Genomic DNA, 23,682 nt, shown 5'->3' with positions numbered 1-23,682 from the left:
TCCTAGTCAACACTTGGTATCATCAGTCTTTCTCATTTTAGCCATTTTAGTAGGTATGTAGCGATACCTCATTGTGGTTTTAATTTCTATTTTTCTAATGACTAAAGATGTTGAGCATCTTTTCATATGACCATTAATATATCTCTCTGTAAAGTATCTATTCAGATCTTTTGTCCACTTTTTGTTGTATGAGTTCTTTGTGTCTAGATCCTTGTGAATATTGTGAATATTTCCTCCCAGTCTGTTATTTGCCTTTTTATTTTCTTAACAGTATCTTTCAAAGAGGAGACATTTAAAATTTTGATGAAATCTGATTTATCAATATTTTTCTTTTATGGATAGTGCTTTTGGTGTCTTATCTAAAAAAGCTTTGCCTAACACAGGTCACAAAGATTTTTCTCCTACGTTTTCTTCTAGAAGTTTTATAGTGTTTGCTATTTCATTTGAGTCTATGACCTATTTATTGCAAGTTAATTTTTGTGTATCGTGAGGGATGAGGGTTAGGCTCATTTGTTTGCATATGGATATACAGTTGTTCCAGCGTGATTTGTTGAAAAGAATATCCTTTCCCCTTTGGGTTACCATGTCACCTTTGTCAGCAAATCATTGACCATGTTTGTGTGAGTTTATTTCTGAACTCTATATTCTTTTGCATTGCTATGTATCTATCCTTATGCCAATACTATAGTCTTGGTTACTGTATCTTTATAGTGACTCTTGAAATCAAGTGTATGAGCCCTCTTTGTTCTTTCTCAAAATTCCTTTGGCTATTCTAGGTCTTTTGTATTTCCAAATACATTTTAGAATCAGCCTGTCAATTTCTGCAAAAAAGCCTGCAAGAATTTCGACTGATGTTGTGTTGAGTCTATAGATCAATTTGGGAAGAATTGACATCTTAACAATGTTGAGTCTTCCATTCCATGAACATGGTATATTTCACTTATTTAGTTTTCATTGTACAATCTTGCATATATTTTGTGAAATTTATTCCTAAGTATTTCATTTTCAATGCTATGATGGAGTATATTGTCTTTAAATTTCGATTTCTAAGTGTTCATTGCTAGTATATAGAAATGCAATTCATTTTTGTAAATAGACTTTGTATCCTATAACCTTGCTAAATTCATTTATTCTGGTAGCTCTTTGGTAAATTCCTTTGGACTTTTCTGTGTATATTTTTAAATTTCCAACATGTATGTCATTTATTTCTTTTTCTTGCCATATTGCACTTCAGTATAATGTAGAACAGAGGTGTAGAGAGCAAACTTCTTTGCAGTGTTCCTGATCTCAGGAGTAAAGCATTCCCTCTTTCATCATTATGATTTTGGCTGTAGGTTTTTCATAGATGCCCTTCATGAGGTAGAAAAAGTTCCCTTCTATTCCTAGTTTCCTGAGACTTTTTACTAAGGGTAAGTGTCAAATTTTATCAATGCTTTTTTAAATTAAAATAATCATATAAATTTTCTCCTTTATTCGGCCAATGTGTTGAATTAAACTGATTGATTTTCAAATGTTAAGCCAATCTTGCATTGCTGAGACAAGTTCCACTTAATTATGATGCACGATCATTTTTATATTTGGCTGGATTTGATTGGCCAGTGTATTTTTAAGGGATATGTTCTGTAGTTTTCTTTTCTTGTAATGTCTTTGACTGATATGGGCATGAGAATAACACTGGCCTTATAAAATGAGATATGTTTATATCAGGATAAATATATTCATATTTTATATCAAGATTTTGTATTTCTTCTTGTGTCAGTTTTAATAATTTATATCTTTTAAGAAATTTATCCATGTTACCTAAGTTGTTGAATTTTTTGGCACAAAGTTATTTATAATATTATTATCCTTTCAATATCTGTAGGATCTCTTATGATGGCCCCTCTTTCATTCTTGATATTGATAATTTGAGTTTTTTTCTCCTTGATCAGTCTAGCTAGAGATTTGTCAATTTTTAGCTTCATTGATATTCTGTTTTTAAATTGATTTCCACTTATTATTTCTTTTTTTCCACTTACTTTGAGTCCAATTAGCTCTTCTAGTTTCTAAGTGGATGCGATGCTTAGAACATTCATTTGAGATCTTTCTTTTCTAATATAAGTCATTTAAAACTATAATTTTCTCTCAAAAGACTGCTTTAGAGGCATCCCACATCTTATGTTGTGTTTTCGTTAACATTCAGTTCAAAATATTTTCTTATTTCCTTTGTGATTTCTTCTCTTTTACCCATGGGTTACTTAGGGTGATGTTTAATTTCCAAATAGTTAGCAATTTTCCAGATATCTTTTTGTTATTAGTATCTAGTTTAATTCTGTTGTGGTCAGAGAATATACTCTGTATGATTTTGATCCTTTTAAATTTATTTTGTGTACGTATTAATTATTTATTGCTGCATAACAAATTACCCTGAAGCCTAGTGGTTTAAAACAAAAAAGATTTATTATCTTACAGTTTCTGTGGGTGAGAAAAATAGGGAATGACTTATCTAGATAATTCTGGCTCAGGGTCTCTCATGAGGTTGCAATCAGGATGTAAATTTTCATTTCTCTTTGTTATTTGCTTTTTAATTGGGAAGTTCCCCTTGATTTTCATAATTTCCTATGTAGACTTTGTTTTGTTTCATCTTGTGTAGTGATTTGCAATCAGGCAACCTTTTAAAATTCTCTAAGGTTATCTCTAGGGTTAAAAACTATGTAGAATACTATATATATTTATATAATTTCATAAGGCTTTTTATTATAAGTAACAGAAAACTCATCTCAAATTGGTTTAAGTCATAAAGTAGCTTATTGGCTTACACAACTTAAAAACACAGAGGAGCCAGGCTCCAGGCAAGGCTTGCCCCATCACCCTGCAGCCATCTGTGGTGTCAGCCTCATCCTAAAGGCAGCTCCAACAGCTCCTAGGCGCCATGTTCCCTTAGATGCATTCCCACTGAAGCTTTTTAAATTTGTGGGCTCACTCCTGAACCCATGGCCAAAGAGATAGAAAATGCTGATTGGTTTACTCATTCTGGGTCCTTCCTGGTGCTGGAGGTGGTGATAATCACATATAAACAACACGGGGGTCCACATGGCAATCAGGGGCTCTTAGGATATGGGAATAAGAAAAAAGGATGCTAAGAAAGCAAGCACATGTATCCACCACATGGTTTATTTTCAAGGGTACGTTTTTCTAATTTTCACAGTTAAGAACAAAGCAACAATCTGGGACACTGCAGCAGTGAGGTACTTCATCTACCTTTATTTCCCCTACACAACGCTCCCATCCCTGCACACACACACAGACTTAGCCCCTTCTTAGATGTAGGAAGCCTCGAGGTGGGGAGGAGCTTGGCGCCTTCTGGAACCAAAAGAAGATGACTACGCTAGAGTATGAAGAACGAGGGAAGTGTGGAATGAATGAGGCCGACGAGGTATGCAGTGGCCATGAACACGGGGCCTTATGAGTCATAATAAAGGTCCTGGATTCTCTAAGAGCAAAGGAAGTCATTGGTAGGTTTTAAGCACGAGAGTGACATAGGCTGATGGAGTTCAAGCTCCTTGTGACAGTCCACAGTTCAGATTTATCTTCCCTCCAACAATAGCATGAGTTACCAGTTGTAGAGTGCCTGCCAGATAAGGTACTTCACATATTTGAGCTCTAATTCTCAGGACAGCCCTGAAAGGTAGGTAATACTATTTCTGTTTTTTAGCTCTAATTCTCAGAACAATCAGAGAACCAAGGCTCAAAGGAGATTAATTTGTTTACATTTACACAATTAATAAATGGCCAAGCAGAGCTGGGATTTGAAATCATAGCACCTTGATTTCAAAGCTTATGCTCTTGATCACTATATCATGCAACCTCCCAAAGGCCACCCTTTGTTTTACTCAAAACTATTCCCTGTTACCTGCAAAGGTTGGGTTCATCCAACGTTCACATCTGTACACTTCAGTCTTGAGGGAGAGTTACTAAAATCCCTCCCCATGAATCACCCAGTGAACCAAGGGACCTGGAGAAGGAGGGGCAGTGGGGAGTCCTAACCCAGAACAGTACATCAAACCAAAAATTGTGCACAAGAGCCAAGATATGAGGCCATAGGAGGAGAGTCAAGAAGAACATCGAGTTTGGAGGGACCTGAGGTAAGTGCGGAACGGGGTTCCTGGGAAGTGAGAGGAATACAAGCATGTCAGGAGGGAAGATGGAAGAAAACAGAGAACATTGGGAGGAGCATGTCAGGAGGAAAGATGGGAAAAGTCTAAAACGATTGTCCAGCCAGCATTGAGACTTGCTTGTAGGCTGCCTTGGGTGTATATGGGTGGAGGAAGGTGATGTGTGGAAGCATGAAGAGCCAAGACTGGAAGGGACCCAAATCATCCCATATGATTTCTCTTAACTTCCTTCTTCTCTGCCTCAACATAACATCCTTCTCTCCTGTCCCAGAAAAAGGCGTAGCACCTCATTCACTTGTGCTTTCAAAAAACATTTCAAAATTTCCTCTTCCATGCTTGATCCTGTTCTAGGCACTGGAAATATGAATACGAATAAGACAGTCCCTGTTCTCAAGTAATCTACGATGTAGTTGGGGGTTAAAAAGAAACCTATATTTTATATACTTGGTATCCCTCTTTCATCCACCCTTCAACCACAGAGCCTTCTGCAGGGTGCAGGTGTGAGTTGGGAAGAGAAAAGGAGAAAGAAAACTACACTGAGGGTTGGCCATGGGCCGGGTGTAGTCATATACAGTGTCAATTTAGTCCTCTTAAAAATGCTGAGCCAGCATTTGAATCAGGGTTTATTGGTTGTAAGTGACAGAAACCGACTCAAACTAGCTGGGGTAAATAGGGGAAGGTTTGGTTAAACAGGGAAAGGAGAGCTGGGCAGGCTGATCTCAAGCCAAGTGGACTCAGAGCTCAAGTTTGTCCAGGGCTCCCTGACTGCCTCTGTGCTTCTCTTGTCAACTCTTTTCTTTTTTATTGGCTTTCTTTATAGGGTGGAGGCAGCTCCTGGGCCTCACACCTCCTAGCTTTGCCACTAGAAAGGAAATGAGTCTCTTTTCATGGCTCTAGTTGGGGTCAGATTGGGTACAAGCCTATCTATGGGTCAAGTAAAGGTGGTCAGATAGGTAGCTGTCTGGGTTATCTATTACTGCACAACAATCTACTCCATAACTCAGTGGTTTGAAACAACAGCTATTTTATTATATCTCACAATTCTGTGAGTTAACTAGGCTCAGCCGGGAGGTTCTTTGGCTCCATGTGGTGTCAGCTGAGGTCACCTCAGGGCTTGATTGGGCTGGAACATCCAAGATGGTTCACCCAAGTGGTAGACAGCTGGAGCTGTTAATTAGAGCCACTCCATTCTCCTCCATATAGCCTGTGTGTGGCTTGGGCTTCTCCCAACCCGGCAGCTAGGTTCCAAGAGGGAGCCCCACAAGAACAAGTATTCTAAGAGGGAAATGGAAGATGCTAGGCCTCTTAAACCTGGGCTAGGAAGTCCCTGAATGTCACTTCTGGTTAAAACCAGTCACAGAACCAGCCCACATTCAAAGGGAGAGGAAATAATCTCTCCCTATGGATGAGAAGAGGGGCATGTGCATATAGGGAGGTATTGTTTGGGGCCATCTTTGGAAACTAGCTACTACAATAGAGTAATATGATTGGCCCAGCTTGGGTAAGTGCCCATTAGCGGACAGTCAACAGGTCTGTCCAGACCATCTAGCATGTCTGCTGCTCTTGCAAGGCTGGCCCCAATTCCTGTTCGCTTGCTCCCTCTGTGGTCCCAACAGTGGGAACAGCCCCTTGAACACGATAAACGTCTGATAAACTATTGTTGAGTTCCTTCTTCTCAGTCTTCTTGTTTGTGTAACTGCACCAGCCAAATGTTTTCCATTCTGCCTTGGCAGGGTCTCTGGTATCTATCCTATTTCCTCCTTCCTCTCCTTGCTCTAGATTAAGACCAAAATAGCCCTTGTTAACAGTCTCCTAATGGTCTCTCAAATACCTGCCTTTTCCCCTAACTCTCCCCCTGAAGCACTTCAGTCCTGTCTCACTCTGTTGCCTACCAGAGAAGCCCAGCCTGACTTCAGTGGCCCTGCCCTGCCGGTGCCTCCTGCCTTCCCGCCCAGCCTCACCTCCCACTGCTCCTCTGAGCAGAAACCAAGAAAGGGCTCACTGATGACTTAGCTTGGGCACCCATAAAGCCACGCAGTGCTTTCCTTTCCCCAGGCCTTTGTTCAGCTCCTCGTCTCCCCCTAGAATATCCTTTCCCCTGTCAAATCTGACAAAAGGCCTAGCACAGACACTACTTCTTCCTTGAAGCCCTCCTTGCTCTCTCCATCCCATCCCCTTCCTTCCACCAGACCCATCTCTCTCTTGAACATCCTAATTCTGTTTCTGAGTTTATTCTCGCCTTCTTGTACTTTTCACAGTCAGCCTTGTACGGTGGTTATTTCCGTGTATGTTCTATCACCTTTCCCAAGTTGCAAACTCTGATATTCCCTCATGGTACCAATCCTTTGCACTCAGAAGCCCTCAATGATATTAGTTAAAAGAATGAATGAATAAATGAATGAATGAGTGGTAATTATCCATGCAGAGGTCAGAGACGAAGTCATTTGCAAAATGAAGCTGACAAAATTATAGCTAAAGTTCTTTTCTGCTCTAAAACTTTGTTACATCTGTGAATGAGCTGTCCCAGCTGAAAAGGAGAGAGAGAGAAAAGGTAAGGTCTACATATGAAGCCTTGAAAACAGTCCAGAAGGAGAAAAATGAGCAGAGAGACAGGAAGAAAGACAGAAAATGGTAATACCCAAGGAGGAAAAGTTCGAGAAAAAAGAAGCATTAACGTACCTGAACTGAAGAGAGACCCTGGACAAAAAACGATGAGGCATGACCACGGGGATTTTACAAGAGGAAGGATGTTTATGAGCTGCTTGAGAGAAGTTTCCAGAGAGTTCTGTGGAAAAAAGCCAGACCCCAGGGGATTAGGAGGGACTGGCTGTTGAGGAAGTGGAGGCACTTGGAAAGGATGGCCATTTCCACACTGGTGCTGTGTTGGCCCTTTGAGAATATTAATATATGATAAACTAGTGACACTGCAGACACTTCACCATGGTGGCATGTAGACGTGGCACAAATGGGTGTGAAATACAACAGCTCAGAGGCAAGCGAACAAATAATCTGTCAGGATTAGACTGAGCTACCTCCAGGGCAGAAACCCCAGGAGAAAGCTCGGTCTTCTCTCCCAGATGGCTGCTCTGTTCCTTACATCCTTTTGCACAACCCCCAGATGAGATCAGGAGACTTACATGTTATTTGAGGCAATGCCCCTTCATCACTACATATTTGTACAAACTTCTGGTTGTTGTTAGTATTCCAGGAACATGCCAATCTGGGCTCCTGCTTAACTGCATCTACAGGTCACATAATGATGCCTTGTCATGATGCTGTGGGCAGGGGCAAGAATAACAACCAGCTAATGGTGGAAAATGTTGTAGCAACTGGGGTTGACCAGACAAGCTCTGAAGTTATGTAGATAGCTGTGTTCTATCCAGGTTGTGCCTCTTACTAGCCATTTGTTACCCTCTGGGCTGTTAACCTTTTAAAATCTCAATGTGTCTTCTGTAGAATGGGGCTAATAACACATACCTCATGGGGCAAGCCTGGTGGCGCAGCGGATAAGTGTGCACGTTCCGCTTCGGTGGCCCAGGGTTCACCGGTTCGGATCCCGGGTGTGAACATGGCACCGCGTGGCAAGCCATGCTGTGGTAGGTGTCCCACATAGAAAGTAGAGGAAGATGGGCACGATGTTAGCTCAGGGCCAGTCTTCCTGAGCAAAAAGAGGAGGATCGGCAGCAGATGTTAGCTCAAGGCTAATCTTCCTCAAACAAAACAAACAAACAAACAAAAAAACACATACCTCAAAGAACTGCTGTGCAGATAATAGGAGATGATTCCATAAAGTGTGTATCTGCACATTTCCAAACAATAGCGAACAGCCGATAACTATTAACGGCGACAATAGGAAAGACTCACATTTGCAATACAAGAATGCATGCAGTAGGTTGGATTCTGTGGTAAAGAGAAGTTCTTCAGAATGAGTGTCACAATCGCTTCAAATCCAGTCCTCTCAGAACAGGAAGAGCCAACGTTCTATTTGCCTCAGAACCAAACTGCTCACAGGGACAGCAGCTTTCTAAAAACTTCCCTTAAACATCAGGACACGAAGGAGATAAAAATTGAGCTTGCTACCAGTGATTCTTGCCTCATCGTTTCATTTATCCCATAACTACCCCACATGTGTTGTAACTAAGTTCAAGTCCGTTTGGAAGCAGCAGCTGCAGCACCAAGATCACCAAAAAAAGTCAGAGGCGACTTATTCTGATAGACACTGTTCCTTTGAGACGTTCCTGGAGCTTTCAACTGTGACCTCCCTTTCTGGTTTTACCAGCTTTTCCTTTCCCGTCTCCTCAAAGGGAGCTTCCTTCTCACTAAATAACTATCTGGAAACTAAGCCCATCATCATTTTTAAATGAAATTTTGCAGGGTTTTAAGGAGAAATGAAATAGGCACACACAGAATTTCTTCCACTAGAGGGCAACATTTGCTAAAATAAATAAAAAGGATTCATGGTGACAGGGATTAAAGCCGGATATTAGGAGAGAGCTGGAGCCCAGGGCTTGGCTGCCCTTAGTCACCTGCGGAAACTGGAAGAGAGTCTCTGGGCTCCACCCCTGGAGATTCTGAATCAGCAGGGGAAGAGGGCACAAAGAGGTGGTGGAAATCTGTTTTTTAAAAGCTCTCAAAGTTTAGGAACTACTGGTTTAGAGAGAAGTGAAAGTAAGATTTGTTAACTTTCTCCCTGCCTCGCCCCCCCACCTCCCCGGACATATTCAGGCTCTGCTGCTCTCTTTGTTGAATCCTGTATATATATTTTTTTTCTATTTTTTTTTTTTTACCTTAGTGGAAAAAGAGGGCTTATCTTTACAGAAAGACCATGACCTTTGCCTTGTTTGGTGGATGCTATTGAATGCAATTCCTAGAAAGGTCATTTACTGCCCATTTTCAGGTCTTTTATATGGGCACGTCCACTTTAAAGGCACCCTACAAAATATTTCCGTTTCTGTTTGTATTTATCAGTGAAGCTAACTTTTGCTTTATCATCAGCAAAAAGCTGCCTAAAACAGTAGTTGACTGTGGAGCAAGATTATGGGAAATGCTGCCATGAATAAAGCCAGAGTTTATCAGTACGAGTTGCCAATCAAATGAAGTGCATAAAACATGTGAACTGATCAAGGGTGAGAACAATCTAACTGGGGCATACGAAATTCCGAGAACATACAACAGTGCAGTTAAGGCTTGGGGATTTGGTCCAACTGAGTACAGAGTAATATACCTACCTGGCCGAGGCCCCTTGGAACTGATTTTTTTTTCTTTATTGTATCTTTAAAACGGATTTATGAGTCAAACTGAGGTAAGCATTCCCCTTTGTGTTTCATCTGCTGTGCTTACAGGGTCACAGTGACATTCTGAATTGTCAAAGGGCTGCCAGAGTTCCAGCACAGAAAGTTCCCCTCCTTGACTTACTGTGTTTGATAAAAAGCACCAGAGAAGGGATGTGAAAGTGGCATTTTCCAGTCAAGCTTCTTTTAACTCAAACATGCGGTCTTACAGATCCTGTTGTCGGTTTGCGAGCTGGACAGGTAATCATTAAAGAGCTCCTCCCAGGTTCTGTGCAACAGGCTCCTTCCTGACACCTGGCTACACTGCTCAGGAGTGACAGAGCCTGTTTCCACACATCTTCCCACCAATCCCAAACCTCTCTGTTTGCATGTAGACACGCAGATAACACTTCAAAATGTGTCTACCACCTTCACGGTTGCCGAGGTTCATCCCACTCTTAAACCTGTGTGTTGGATCCTCCAGCACTGGTGGGGGTTAGTCCCTTGACCATGATCCAGGCATTAGGGGCTGGGACTGGGGAAGTTTGTTTCTGGAAATTTGGCTTACTATGAGCATTTCTGTCTATTAGAGTTGGATAGGATTGATTCACGGTGGACACAGAGCAGACCTTTGGTCAGTCCCCGACTACTTCTTTGCTGTTTTCTCTCGAATTGCTTACTCCTTCCGCCCACATCCTGAAAAATCTTAGGCTGTCCTATGAGAAAGTCAGGAAAAATGAGAGAAGTTGCAAGCCCTTTTTTCTTTTTCTCCTAGGATATGTAAATGTTGTGCTTCCGAATCTTAGTCTATCTTGTTGCAAACAATAGGTCCTCTCTCCTCCCTTTCATCTAAGTGGAGGGCAGCATGGGAGCCAGAGACCAAACAGCTGCCAGGCTCTTTAATTCAGGTTAATAGCCCATAGTCTTCAAATAGACCTTGAATGAGTCCTCAACACACCGACTCCTTCCGATGAGTTATGACACATGTCATCTCAAGCTTCATGAGGTCACATCTGCAAATGCCACATAAACCACGACACAAGCAGCCGAATTGGTTTCCTTCTTTGCTTATAATTTTTTTTTTTTTCTGCTTTATCTCCCCAAACTGCCCCCCGTACACAGTTGTATATCTTAGTTGCATGTCCTTCTAGTTGTGGGATGTGGGAAGCCGCCTCAACGTGGCCTGACGAGCGGCGCCATGTCCGCGCCCAGGATCCGAACCCTGGGCCGCCAGCAGCGGAGCGCGCGAATTTAACCACTGGGCCAGGGAGCCGGCCCCTGCTTATAATTTTTTACAGATTACTTGGCCACAGTTTATTCTAAAGGGAATCGATGGCTGTTGGACATGATTTGAGAGGAATTCCTGAGGACAAAGAAAGGCAAGAAAGGGGGCCTTCAGACTAGCTGAGGCGTGGCTGGAGGACCGCGGGTGTGAACTAGGGGACTGCCGCGCGCAGGGCAGAAGCGCCGCGTTTGCTGGAACTCCAGTCCGCTCCTGACTCTCCCTCTGGAGGTCCCCGACGGTTCCATCACGGTGAGAAGACGAAGCGGGGGCTCTGGACACCCGGCACGCCCGTCTCCTAGCCTCTCCCTGATCAAGTCTCACGCAGCAGGTCCCTCGGCGAGGTTAGCGGGACCGCGTAGGGGGTGGCCGGCCTCCCTCAGCCCTCGGACAAGCTTCTTTCCAAGATCGCTCAGCGCCCCTAGACGCCGCACGCCGAGGCCTGGGCCTTCTCTCTAGGAGCGGCGGCCGGAGGACCCGGGGCCAACTGGAGGCCAGTGCGGACCTAGGCCCCGCCCCTCCGCGATAACCCCGCCCCGGGCCCGCCCCCGAGCTCGGCCCCCGCCCAGTCTCGGCCCCTCCCAGGACAGGCCCCGCCCCCAGCCCCGCCCCGACCGGAAGAAGCCCCGGCACCCGGCGCTTATAGTGCGGGGAATGGGGGGGTGTCACCACTGCCTAGTCAGCTCTGCGCCCGCTGAATCCCGGCCGCCGCTGCGCTGTCGTCGCGGCGCCTCCGCCGGGTCCTCCGCCCGCCTGCCCGCTCCGCCCCCCGCGCCTGCTGGCCGGGCCCGGAGACAGAGCCGAGTCCTCGCCATGCCGGCCCGGCTGCTGCTGCTGCTGGCGCTGCTGCTGCCCGGCCCCGGGGTGAGTGACCGGGGGCTCGGGATGGGGGACAGCGCGGGGCCAACCGGGGTCCGAGCTGGGAGCGCGGCGGCGGCGGCCCGAGGCCCCGTGCGCCCCGGCTGAGGCTCCAGGCGGGCGGGGGAGGCGGCGCCGGGCGGGGAGGGAGCGCCTCATGGTCAGCCGGAGTGGCGGCCGCGGCCGGCCCCGCAGAGGGCACGCCACCCGAGGGGCCTCGCGGGCCAGCGCCGCTGTCACGGGCAGCGCCCTCCGGGGCCCCGTGCGCTCCGGCGCAGCTCTGTGTCGTCCTGGCGGCACCTCGGGGTCTCCAGAAGGTCCGGGCCCTGGGGAGGCCGCCCCACCTGCCGGACCCTCCCCACAGGTGGCCGCGGAGGAAGGACGGAAAGGACCCGTAATCGAGGGGAAGGGAATGTCTTGCGTTTCTAGTCCTTGTTTGAACTTTTCCAAAGGCGAGAATTTTGGGAAACGAATGCAACTGGGAGTGGGTGGGCATTTGTACCCGAGAGCTCGGTTCTGCCTACCTGCCTTGCAGGTTTCTTGGTCTCCCGAGGCCGGAGGCTTCCTTTTGTGCCCCGGACTTCCTTAAGCAAGTTAAGCTGTGGGATTTGAACTCTTTTTAAAGACCCCATATGGGACAGCGGTGAAGCCGCTCCAGAACTTTAAATGAAAGACTGTCTCTCCTCACGTGAGAGCGCTGTGGGGCAGTCTGAAACGTCTTTTCATCTTTTTCTGGAGAGAAACTCCTGGTTTACATTTATTTAACTATTTAAGGCCTTCACTCAGGCTGTGGATTTGGGCACGGTGGTTGGGAGGACATTTTGTGGACGGGCTTGGCTTTTTTTCTTCTGGTTGGAACAACCTAGATTCGTGAGTGGTTTTTAAGAAAACGTATTGTTCAGGATGTGGGTATGGTACGCTGGTGCAGGCTCTGTTTCTTGACCTCGGTGTGTGCTCTTTAATATGGTTATGTCACGTCCCAGGTGTCCAGGTGGAGAATTGACACGTGTGTACCTGAGCCCCACAGCATGAACCCTTTGGAAGTTATGCATTTTAGATAAATAATAATCCATGCTCTTGGAGGAAGAAGAATTTGGAAACAGCTGAAGTGATAAGCCCAACTTTTTCAAATTCAGAGTCTTTTTTTTTTTTTTAAAGGAAAATCTGTACACACCTCATGCTAGAACTCGTGTAAGTTAAGTTTTTCTTCTCAGTTAAGAAAAAAGGCACTTTCACAACTAGGGTCAGGTTTTGAACTTGAGTACTTCATCTTGGACTGGTTAACTCTGCTGACTAGCATCTGTTCACAAGTAAGAGAATAAACTGAGCGACCAAACTTAGGACATGGAAATCGGTCATTTCATATCGTCAGGGCCTAGGTGTGCATGGTTTACTTTGCCACATCTTTCCATCTGCTGTTTTTTCGGTGGATTCTGGCGTTTTAGTTACTGAATAACTTAGGCTAAAAAGCCAAAAATAACTGTTTAGCTTTAGTTGGGACTATAGTTTCAGTTTATGTAAATATTTCCAAATTGTATTTAGAAATCTAAACTTGTCAGAGTTCATGGTAAAATATTCCAGACCCTTATCATAAGGTTGTTTTAGTGCAACTGCTCTTTAGGTAAAAGGTCAGAATTTCACTCCCAGAATTATCTACCAGTAAAAATTCGATCCCCAAACATAGTGAGAATTATTATTTTAAAATTCTAAATGAAACCCATTGCAAAGTGTGCAGTTAAACTAGGCAGCAGTGATGTTGTGCAGAATGAACTGGCTGTAAAATCCAGCAAATCTGAGTTCTAACTTGTCACCTGCTAGCTGTGCCCTCAGGCAAGTTATTTTATTTCTTAGAGACTCTGATCCCTAATATGTGAAATGGGGACAGCTAACATACTAAGTGTTTGAAGGCACCTTGCATATCAGAGATAATAAATGTAAATTCTCCTAACTCTCCTCCGCAAAGGTGGTTTTTACTCTGTCATCTTTTTTTCGTGTGAGGAAGATTAACCCTGAGCTAACATCTGCTGCCAGCCCTCCTCTTTTTGCTGCAGAAGATTGGCCCTGAGCTAACATCTGTGCCCATCTTCCTCTATTTTATATGCAGGAGGCCTACTACAGCATGGCTTGATAAGCAGTGGGTGGTTCTGCTCCCGGGATCTGAACCTGTCAACCCCAGTCCACTGAAGTGGAGCACGCGAACTTAGCGGCTGCGCCGGCCCCTAAGTCATCATTTTTTTAATGTTATGCTATCCCTCTGCAAGGAATATTTTTGACGCTATTTCTTTTTGATGGATGAAGTAACTAGTGCATTGGAGGCAATACTGTGATTTTCTTTCAGTGTGTCTGACTGAGCCAGACATTGACTCATCAAGACCTGAGACTAGGCTATCAGACCCAAAATGAAGTAACATCGGTATTATTAAGCACTTGATGCTGTCTTTTATTAATACAGAATGTGCTTATTTGTCAGTTTTTCTCTCCTTCCTACACCTGGATCTTGTACCTAGTGTTGGTGTGTGTTACATATTTGCTGTCACATCATCGCTGTCCTGCAGCTCTCATTTTACAGAGTTTAGGTGCCACCTCTGTCAAGTACCAAAGAGATGTGTAGCAGGTGCGGCAAAATACTTTCTTCACTTATACGTACAATTTCTTTTATTCAGCCAGTGTTTTGGTTTCAGAGGGTGTTAAAAAATGTCACTGAGAACTGAGGACCATGTGTGTATATAAACACACTGAGACGTATCTTAACTAGAAATGTCCTCATCATTTATTCTGATAGTTATCACCTGCATGAATTATCCTAATGGGAGATATCAAGCGTTTACACTGAAACCACGAGAAGAATGTTTCATTAACTCATGTTATCAGCTAATCATGAAATTAGACTGTAGTCGTGCACGTGTGTGTGTGTATTGTTTCATTGACTCACCTGCCCACTCAGCTTCCACAGCGGCATAGCCCCTCAGAGCACAGGAGAAAATGTGTGTGGGAGTTACTCTTGAGTGAGTTCAACGGGAGACCATAGTCCTGATATAAAAGCAGTGGGGTGTTATATTACCTCATATATGAAAACATGTGTCTGGACAGAATGGTACCGCCTGCCTGGACCTGGGGGATATGGTTATTTGCCTGCCTTAGATTTTGACTCCATTTTTCAGGTCAAAGAATGATTGGATAACTGATTCATTTTCATTGGAAACCTCTTTGGTTTGGGGATCCAAAGTAATCTTTAGGTTCAATATTCTGTATGTTGTATAATGATCAAATGTTCTCCCTAAAGAGATGATATAGGGGAGAAAAGCCTAATGTATCATTTTAATGGATTCAGTTTTTATTATGCACAAGTAACTCGGGGCCTGTAACCTAGCAATATGATTAGAGTGTGATGCTGGCTTAAAAAATAGGGACAGTGAATCATAGTCCCTGAATAATAAACATGCTAGTTGGCTATATTTCCCAGGGGTTGGGGATTTTTTTCTATCTTTATCTTTACCTATATTCCATGTTTGGTTTCAGACTTCCCTGCCTCAGAGCAACACATTCTCAGAGATATTTAAATGAGTGCAACAGGCCAGATATAGACCTGGGAAAGTAGAATTTAAAAAGTAATCATAAGCTCCTTGCTTGCATTCGTTTTTTAAAATTTAAGTTACTTTTAAACAGTCTCTACATCACTTCTGATTTTCTTATGATCTTTGTTCATGTACAAACTCAGAGCAAATACAACAGTGTCAAAAACTGTGTTCTATGTTCATATTCAGTTTTTTCATAGACTGTTTCCTATAACCTGTTAGGAAATGTTCTGAGTAGGCCATTCGTTTGTCACTTTTAGTAGCACCTTAGTAAATCGTCAACCATGCCAGAAGCATTTGCGCCTTCTGTGCCCAGCCCTGGGTTTGTAACTGGGGTCAGAACTGACCAGGGTTGATAAAGTAATAAGCCATGCTTTGCCTCGTGATCACTCTGCTGGAGTCCTATGGGTTGTTTCCAGTTCTTCCACTATTATAAGGGAAGATGTATTTCCTTTCCTTCAAATCTTTTGTGTTTGTGTTGCTTTCTGTATGATCACATGGGAAGAATTTTAAAAGTCCCTTGAAGTAATCATGTTCATTGTAGAAAAATTACAAAGCATAGGTAAGTCTAAATTAAAAAAACAACAGTAACCTCCTATAATCCTACTGCTCAAACATTACCTCTCTTAACATTTTAACAGCTTTATTGAGATATAATTCACATGTCATATAATACACCCATTTAAAGTATACAACTTAATGGTTTTTAGTATATTTGCAGAATTGTGCAACCATCACCGCAATCAATTTTATAATATTTTCATCATCCCCAAAAGAAACTCCATACCCATTAGCTGTCACTCTCCATTTCCCACAAACCTCCCAGCCCCTGGCAACCACTAATCTATTTTCTGTCTCTATAGATTTCCCTATTCTAGACATTTCATATAAATGAAATCAGATTACATGTGGTCTTTTGTAACTGGCTTCTTTCACTTAGCATAATGTTTTCAGGTTCATCCATGTTGTAGCATATATCAATGCTTTGTTCCTTTTTATTGCTGAATAACATTCCATTGTATGGATATACCACATTTTAAATATTCATTCTTCAGTTCATGGGCATTTGGGTTGTTCCCCCTTTTTGGCTATTATGAATAATGCTGCTATGAACACTAGTGTACAAATTTTTGAATGGCCATATATTTTCATTTTTCTGAGGTATATCCCAAAGAGTGGGATTTCTGGGTCATATGATAACTATATTTAACCTTTTGAGGAACTGGCAGACTCTTTTCCAAAGTAACTGCACTATTTTACATTCCCACCTGCAATGTAGGAAGGTTCCAGTTTCTCCATATCCTCACCAACACTTGCTACTGTCTGTCTTTTTCATTATAGTCATCCTAGTGGGTGTGAAGTGGTAACTCATTATGGGATTTTTGTTGTTGTTGTTGTTTTAAAGATTGACCCTGAGCTAACATCTGTTGTCAGTCTTCTTTTTTCCTTCTTCTTCTCCCCAAAGCCCCCCAGTACATAGTTGTATATTCTAGTTATAGGTCCTTCTAGTTCTGCTATTTGGGACGCTGCCTCAGCATGGCTTGATGAGTGGTGCTAGGTCAGCACCCAGGATCTGAACCAGCGAAACCCTGGGCCACTCAAGTGGAGTGCATGACCTTAACCACTTGGCCACGGGGTGCCGCTCTTTATGGTTTTGATTTGCATATCCCTGATGGCCTATCTACTGATATCTTGATATAATCCTTCCGGATGTTTTTTCTGTGCACATATTTGCATAGATAATATTTTTCTTCCCCAAACTGAAACATATAGATCTTTCTGTGTCAATAAATTTAATTCTGCAACATTATTCTCACAAGCTACTTAATACTTCTCTGAGTGGATATACCATAATTTGACCATTCAGCCATTTGATATTGAGGTTGTTTTTAATTTTCATTACTATAAACAATGTGATAAACGTTCTTGTTGCTAAACTCTTGAGTGTATCTTAACTGCTTGATTATTTCCTTGGGATCCATTCCTAGAACTGTAGTTTGCTGATCATATGTGTTCTTTTACAGCCCCCGCCCCCAGCCCCCAAGCAATAGTGGATGTTTTAAAAAGCACAAAACTAACCTTACATTGTTTTTTTTTTTTAAAGATTTTATTTTTCCTTTTTCTCCCTAAAGCACCCCAGTACGTAGTTGTGTATTTTTAGTTGTGGGTCCTTCTATTGACATGTATATGCTTCCTCAGCATGGCTTGATGAGCGGTGCCATGTCCACGCCCAGGATCCGAACCGGCGAAACCCTGGGCCACCAAAGCGGAGCGCGGGAACTTAACCACTTGGCCACAGGGCTGGCCCCTTACATTGGTTTTATGATAGCCATTTTAAAGTAAGCTGTTTTCTTTTTAGCAGTGTGGATTTTAAGTCAAATGAAAATGGAATTTTAGATTTTGTTTCATTTATATTTTGGAGATGTAAATAACGACAGCAGTCTCGTGATGACGTGTATCTGAAAGCTATTGAGAAAAGGTTTTATTCTGATTTGTTAAATAACTTGTTTGCAGGGTCCTTTGGTCTGCAATGGTTTCAGATCAGTTTTCTAGCAGATGTGGCTCCCACGAGCACCCTGAAATACCTCGGGATAATTCTGCGAGTTTGGTTTTGAGGGTAGCCGACCTCTTACAGACAAAATTATTTCTACAGTTGGTTGTGAGGCTATGTAAAATTTTGCCCCAAGACTGTAAATCAAGAGTTGATGTGTTGATTGTCCTTTTTGGAGGCCACAGTTCTTAAAACATAGTTTGTCCATATAGCTGTGTTGCTGGGAAATTAAAGTACCATTGACAATAGAATAATACCTTTGGTGTTTTGTTTTTCCCACAAACATACCTAAACTTATTCATCCAAAGAAATGTTGTCTCTTTCAAAATAATTACCCCTTCAGAGTCAATGTTCATGTATCATACAAATCAAATGTCCTTTTTTTTACTTTTCAGTACTTCATTTAATAATTTATTTAACCAATTTAATAATTCAACTTTAAAACAAAAAAAGGAACCCTAAAAAAGCATACATTTACTTGTAAGTCCATTATTCTTACACAATTTAAAACATCTCCCGATTCCATCCACTCTTTGCTTGAATATAACTTTTACATGATTCACACTGAAGTTTTCATCAAAACTGTTATTACTCAGCTTGATTGCACAATTTATTGAGGACACTTGGATTTGATTTTTGGTTGTTTTCAAAAACCAACTAAAGACTTCCTACCACTTGGGGGATTCAAAAGTATATTCTTTGAAGGGAATTTCCAAAAAAATTCCAGAAATATTGTGAGCAAGGAGCATATGCGAGTAAGTGTATAGCCCCCAAGGTAACTAGAATCAGTATTTTAGACTGCTGGAAGGGTCCTGCTGGTCTACTCCAGTGAGTCTCGGCATCCCCCCCCCCCCCCCCCCAAGGAATGGCATGCGCATCCGTCGGGAGCAGTGGGAGCACAGTAGAATCTTGGAGGGTGGTGTTTGTGGCATATCCACCCTCTCAGGCATCATGTTCCCTTCCCGAGTTGAATACTCATGCCTTGTCCTGTTCCCCAGAGCAGGCAGTTGAGGAAGCTGAGGCCAGAGAGGGCTGGTGACCTGTTCAAGGTCATGCGTCAGTGGTGGAACTGAACCTTGAACCTAATCCTCCTGCTTCGCTTTGAAGAGCAGCCCCTGCGGTGCTTATATTCTGGTGCATTTGTTAGAACAAATCAGTCCAGCTACCCAAGTCACACCATGAGGAGGTGACCAAGCCATGTTGTAATGAGGGACGGGACCTAGAGAAGGACCGGGAAGAGAAGAAAGTAGATTTCCTTGTAAGCTTCAGGAAAATGCTCAGATCGTGCTCTTGTCTCTTGTTCCTCTTGTGAGGGTCGTGGCCTCTTACCCTTTGTTTCAGTAGTAGAAGATGCAGCTTTGAGTTGGAAACACTGCCTTCCCCTGAGAATCTTCATCAGGGAGATTGACCGTTTTCAACTCTGGAGCCAGCGATCTCGGAGAGCGGAGATTGAGGCCCTTAAACCTAATTCACAGTTTAAGGTCGTTTCTTTGCTTGAAGTCTAATAATATCCAAGCAGGTGCATGTTTGTCAGTAAGATCTCACCCAGAGATGTTTCTGAAATAGCAAAACTGAAAGTTCATATCTTAGAAGGCCTTAACCAAAGTTGCTCTTTCATAGTGCAGTCACAACCTCTAGCAAGGAATCCTGAAAAGATGAAACTCACTAATTATTAGGCTGGGCCCGGGGACTTTTCCTTTGCAGATGCCTGCTAGCCCCCACCTCCCAAGCAGTTCTGGCACCAGGAACTGGGTCTGTGATGTCAGGAGAGAGAGAGTAGCCTTGGCCCTTGGACCACAATGGAGGGACTCAGGTTAGCTTAGGTGGGTCTCAGAAGAGTGTAATGAGGGAGAGAGAAGGGGCCAGGAAGATGCCCTGGGTGGCGAGTGTTGCACTTCTCTTACTGGTTTGTCCTAGAGGGCAGGGACCCTGTCCTGCTTATCTGTATTCTCTGTGGCGTTTAGCATGCTACCCACTGCAGTGGGCACTCAGCAAATAATTGAATTCCTCTTTGAGGCTCTTTAAGACCAATAAAACAAGGAGCTGTTTTATCATCAGGCAAGTGGATTGTGGATTTTTGAGGGAGAGAAAGATATTGCTTTAGCTGTAATCTGTATTCTTTAATGGGATCTCATCAGTAGTGTTTCTTTCTACAGAACGAGAGGGGCTTCCAGGGCACTTGCATGGGTGGACATGACCCATAGTGTGTGCTGCCCTCTGGATGGGCTCCTCATATCAATAATGAGAATAATTTTTCTATTGCCAAACCCCAGGAGATAAATGGTTTGTGATTATTCCAAGTCAGTTTCATTTTTCACTCAGCATGATGTTTCACTATTAAGAAATGAACCTTGATCCAGGGTTGTCCTCCATGTGTTCAACATGATTTCCCTAGTTAGTAGGCTAATTTATACTTAGAATTCAAAATCACCCTTTTCTCTAGTGGATTATTTCCCCCCTCTATTTCAGATTAGGGAATAATTGTTTGTCTAGGCTACAGACATTTTGGCATGGAAACTGAATTTTTTCATACATTTTAGGAACAAAGAGTGCCGTCAAATCCCCAGAACCTGAATTGTCATAGATTTCCAGGTGGGTCGGAGAAGTTTGTTGACCAAACTGAATCAGATCTCTTTTCTCTTACAGCAAATGGCCTGTGACTGCTGAGGGGCCTCTGGGAGTGAAAGAAACATCTGTGCAGAGGGCCACAGCTGCAGCTGGGCGTGTGTGACTTGACGCAGTGCTTTTCAGCTCTGGCTGAGTTAGTTACCTGGAGTCACCTCGGGAGCTTTTTAAAAACTCTGTGCCCAGGCCCCACCCCAGGTGAATGATATCAGAATCTGTAGGCGTGGAGGCTGGCGTCCTTTCTTTAAAAAAAAATTTTTTTAAGCCCCAGGTGACTCTAATGTGCAGCCATGAGGCCACATGTAATTCCTGTGCCTTAATCCTGGACAGAGCACATGTGTCTGCCTGGGCCCTGTAATATCACAAAGTGCCAGGCCAGACCAGAGGCAGCTTTTGGCTCCTTTTGTAGAGAAGTGAGAATTGATACAGCCTGCTAGTTAGCGGCAGAACTAGCGTTATGTTTTTTCTCACAGGCTATATTACCCAACTTTTAAAGAGCAAGTAATTCCAGACAGATGGATATTTTTTCTTTGCGTACTAACTACTGAAATTGCTTTTTTAAAAAACAGCTTTAACTGATAACTGGCCTTATATTCAAATACACTTAGTTAATGAATTCTAAGATGTTTAGAATTATTTAAAGTTACACTTAGGCTTACTTAGTACTTTTGCCTTCTCCGTGTATGAAGAGACCAAAGGAATCGAAGCAGTGCTGTTGTCCAGGTTCCTTCACAGGACCCTGGCGCATACAATCATCCTCCGAGTTTCAAAAGAGCCTTCTGTAGCCAGAGTGAAGTAGCTAAGGTGAGTGGGATGGAAGAAGTTTGTGGAAGGAGTAAGCCTGATGGTTAAAGTACAAGAATGAAGCATATAAACAAAAGGAACGTTCCTGTGAGGTGAGGATGCGTGTGTTGGAGGCAAATCCTCGGAGAGTGCACATGGATTTGTGACACTCGCCTCCCTGTCATCTGGATAGGCGTCAGCCTCACAGCCTGAAGGGTTTCTGCAGCAGGTGCACAGTTTAAAGGCCTGACTGCCGACTGCAGGAGAGGGCCAGTCAGCTGTCTCAGTGACAGGACTGACTTCACTTGCTACTCAGAGAACACTAATAGCTTGGTTAGAAACAAGAGGAAACTCACTTCTGAGTGTCACATTGACTGGGCCGGACCAGTGTTGACAAATGTCAGTAGAATTGGGAGGTCACTCTTTGAAGACAGCCTCTGAACAGGGCTGGGCACCTGGCCTAGCAGAGGTGGGAAACGCGGGACCAGGACTGTGCTTCCTGACCGAACTTCATGTTGAAGGGACATCTCCAATGGCAGCTCCAGCTCTGCACTCCTCAAGGAGACAGGAGGCATGGTTTGTCGTTTTAGCTGTTTTGAAATGTTGTTTATAGTCTCAGTCTTTTGGTCTTTTGTTTTCATCCGTGTTTTGACCCATATGATACAAACGGGTTCTTGCAGTGGGTGGCAGTTGGGAGATGAGGGGTTTGGTACTAGCTGGCTGGGAGACTTTGGACAAATGAGTTGTTTCCCCATCCATAAAACAGGGCCACACAACTATAAAATCTCTTCAGTGGGCCTGTTTCTAAACGTCTTCCCAAATGAGGAATACCATTTAGGTTAAAGGGACCAGACACCCAGCTGTACAGCTTCACGTCCACACTCACCTGAGGGGATGAAGACGGGGCCGCTGCTTTGCTTTGAGCCTCCCAGCTTCCTCGTTCCTGTGTGTTGGAGATTCCATCTGTTCATCCATTTGTTCATTCACCAGTTTTATTGGGTACATATCATATGCCAAGCACTGTTCAAGGTACTTGGGACACGTTAATGAACAGATCAAAGACTTCTGCCCTCATGAAACGTACATCTACTTGGCAGAGACAGACCAGAAACAGTAACATGATAAATGCATAAATATATAGAATGTGAGAGGGTGATAAGGTTCCGTGGAAAGAAAGAAAAGGTAGAGCAGGGCACGGGAGATGGGGGCCTGGAATTTGCCACAGCAATGGGTTGTGGTTTTATCAGGTATCACTCGCCTGTCCGCTGGGGCCCAGCTGAAGTGTGGGGCCTCCCCTGACCACCGTGCTCTCCTAGACTAGAGCCCCTCCGAGTGGCCTTGCTGCACTGAGCCTTGGGATTCATATACAGATCTGCCCTGCAGTTTGTGTCTCGTCTAATCTTCTGGAGGACTGGTGGTGACAGCTCACGTGTGTTTGAAAATCCTGAGCAAATGTGAGGTATTGAGTTTAACTGTTGTCAGTTTTTGATGATAACATAACAAGAGAAAGTTTAAAATCCTGCCAGTGAAACATCAGAAACCCCCACGACTCAGGGGACAGGGCCAGCAGTTCTTCGATTTTTGTGATAGTTCTGCTCCCAAATACACATGTGCTGTATATATATTTACAAACAAAATTAAATAGTTTTCTCCATTGTAGAAGTATTTATAGGATCTCCTTAGATAAATTCAAAAACTGCAGGAAAGAGGTAAAGCCAGGTTCGGGGAATCTCTGACCTCTAAGACGTCATTTTTCTCTGAACAATCCAGTGACCTCATCCTATCGTCTGTTAGGGTTCATTTTCTACTTGTTGTGGTCTGTTTTTAGAAAGAAGAAAACGGTTTCCTTTATACAGAGAGATTAAGAACAAGTTTATCTGTAGTTTTGGTACTCAACTGACGGAACCAAACCACAGTTGCTTCTAAAACCAACCTGAAGTCATCTTGATCTGATGGTTCAGTACTTAGAAATCTCTGGGGCTTTCGGTGCCTGGGTAAAGTTCAGTCCCTTATCTGATTTGTGGTTTGGAGAAGAATAGAGATCTCCCTTTGGGTTTAGGAGATGGTTGGGTTTAGAGTCTATAGCATATGTGTATACTTGCGAGTCACCCACCTCCTCTCATGTAACATTAGTTGATTCCTATGGTATTTCTTTTCCCCACCCTGAACCTTAAAATGAATCAGATTATTACTAATTTCCAGTGTTGCAATATTTCAAGATAAGTGGAGATACCGGGATGTTGAAAGACCAGGATCGGGGATGACTCTGTTCAAAGGCATGAAGACCTCTAGACTCTCTCAAATTCTTGGTGGGTTTTGGGCATGTTTTGATTGGTAGGACTGGAAGAATCCACAGTAAAGCCTGAGGAGAGATGAGGACCTGGTAAGTCATGGGTCTTTGTACTTCTGAGCTAAAAGGCATCCTCCATCCCAGTCTTCTTACTTTACAGAACTGGAAACTGATCCCCAGAGAAATTTAATTATTTGCCCAGAGCCTGAACCAGAACACGTATCCCTGTGCACCATTTCATTTTCTTGAGCTTCATTCACTCAAAAAACATCTGTTGAGCATGTGCCAGGCTTG

The 23,682-nt window shown here is 43.4% G+C and overlaps 1 protein-coding gene across 2 annotated transcripts in view; it reads left to right on the top strand.

Moving 5' to 3' along the window:
* Positions 1-11,376: 11,376 nt before the first annotated feature.
* The window catches only part of ERN1 (endoplasmic reticulum to nucleus signaling 1), an 81,551-nt gene continuing 69,245 nt past the window's right edge, over positions 11,377-23,682 (top strand). Inside the window, exon 1 of one of the 2 annotated variants that reach the window (XM_046675229.1) lies at positions 11,377-11,570. In XM_046675229.1, the coding sequence (XP_046531185.1) occupies positions 11,520-11,570 (51 nt within the window). In that variant the 5' untranslated portion in view covers positions 11,377-11,519. Of the gene's footprint in view, positions 11,571-21,656; positions 21,675-23,682 lie in introns of those variants that run through there. The other variant, XM_046675230.1, reaches the window with a different exon arrangement.

This window comes from Equus quagga, chromosome 11, assembly GCF_021613505.1.
Source record: "Equus quagga isolate Etosha38 chromosome 11, UCLA_HA_Equagga_1.0, whole genome shotgun sequence".
In the NCBI taxonomy this organism is placed as follows: Eukaryota; Metazoa; Chordata; class Mammalia; order Perissodactyla; family Equidae; genus Equus; species Equus quagga.
Note: the sequence above shows the minus strand (reverse complement) of the source record. Positions and strands in the feature narration are given on the sequence as shown.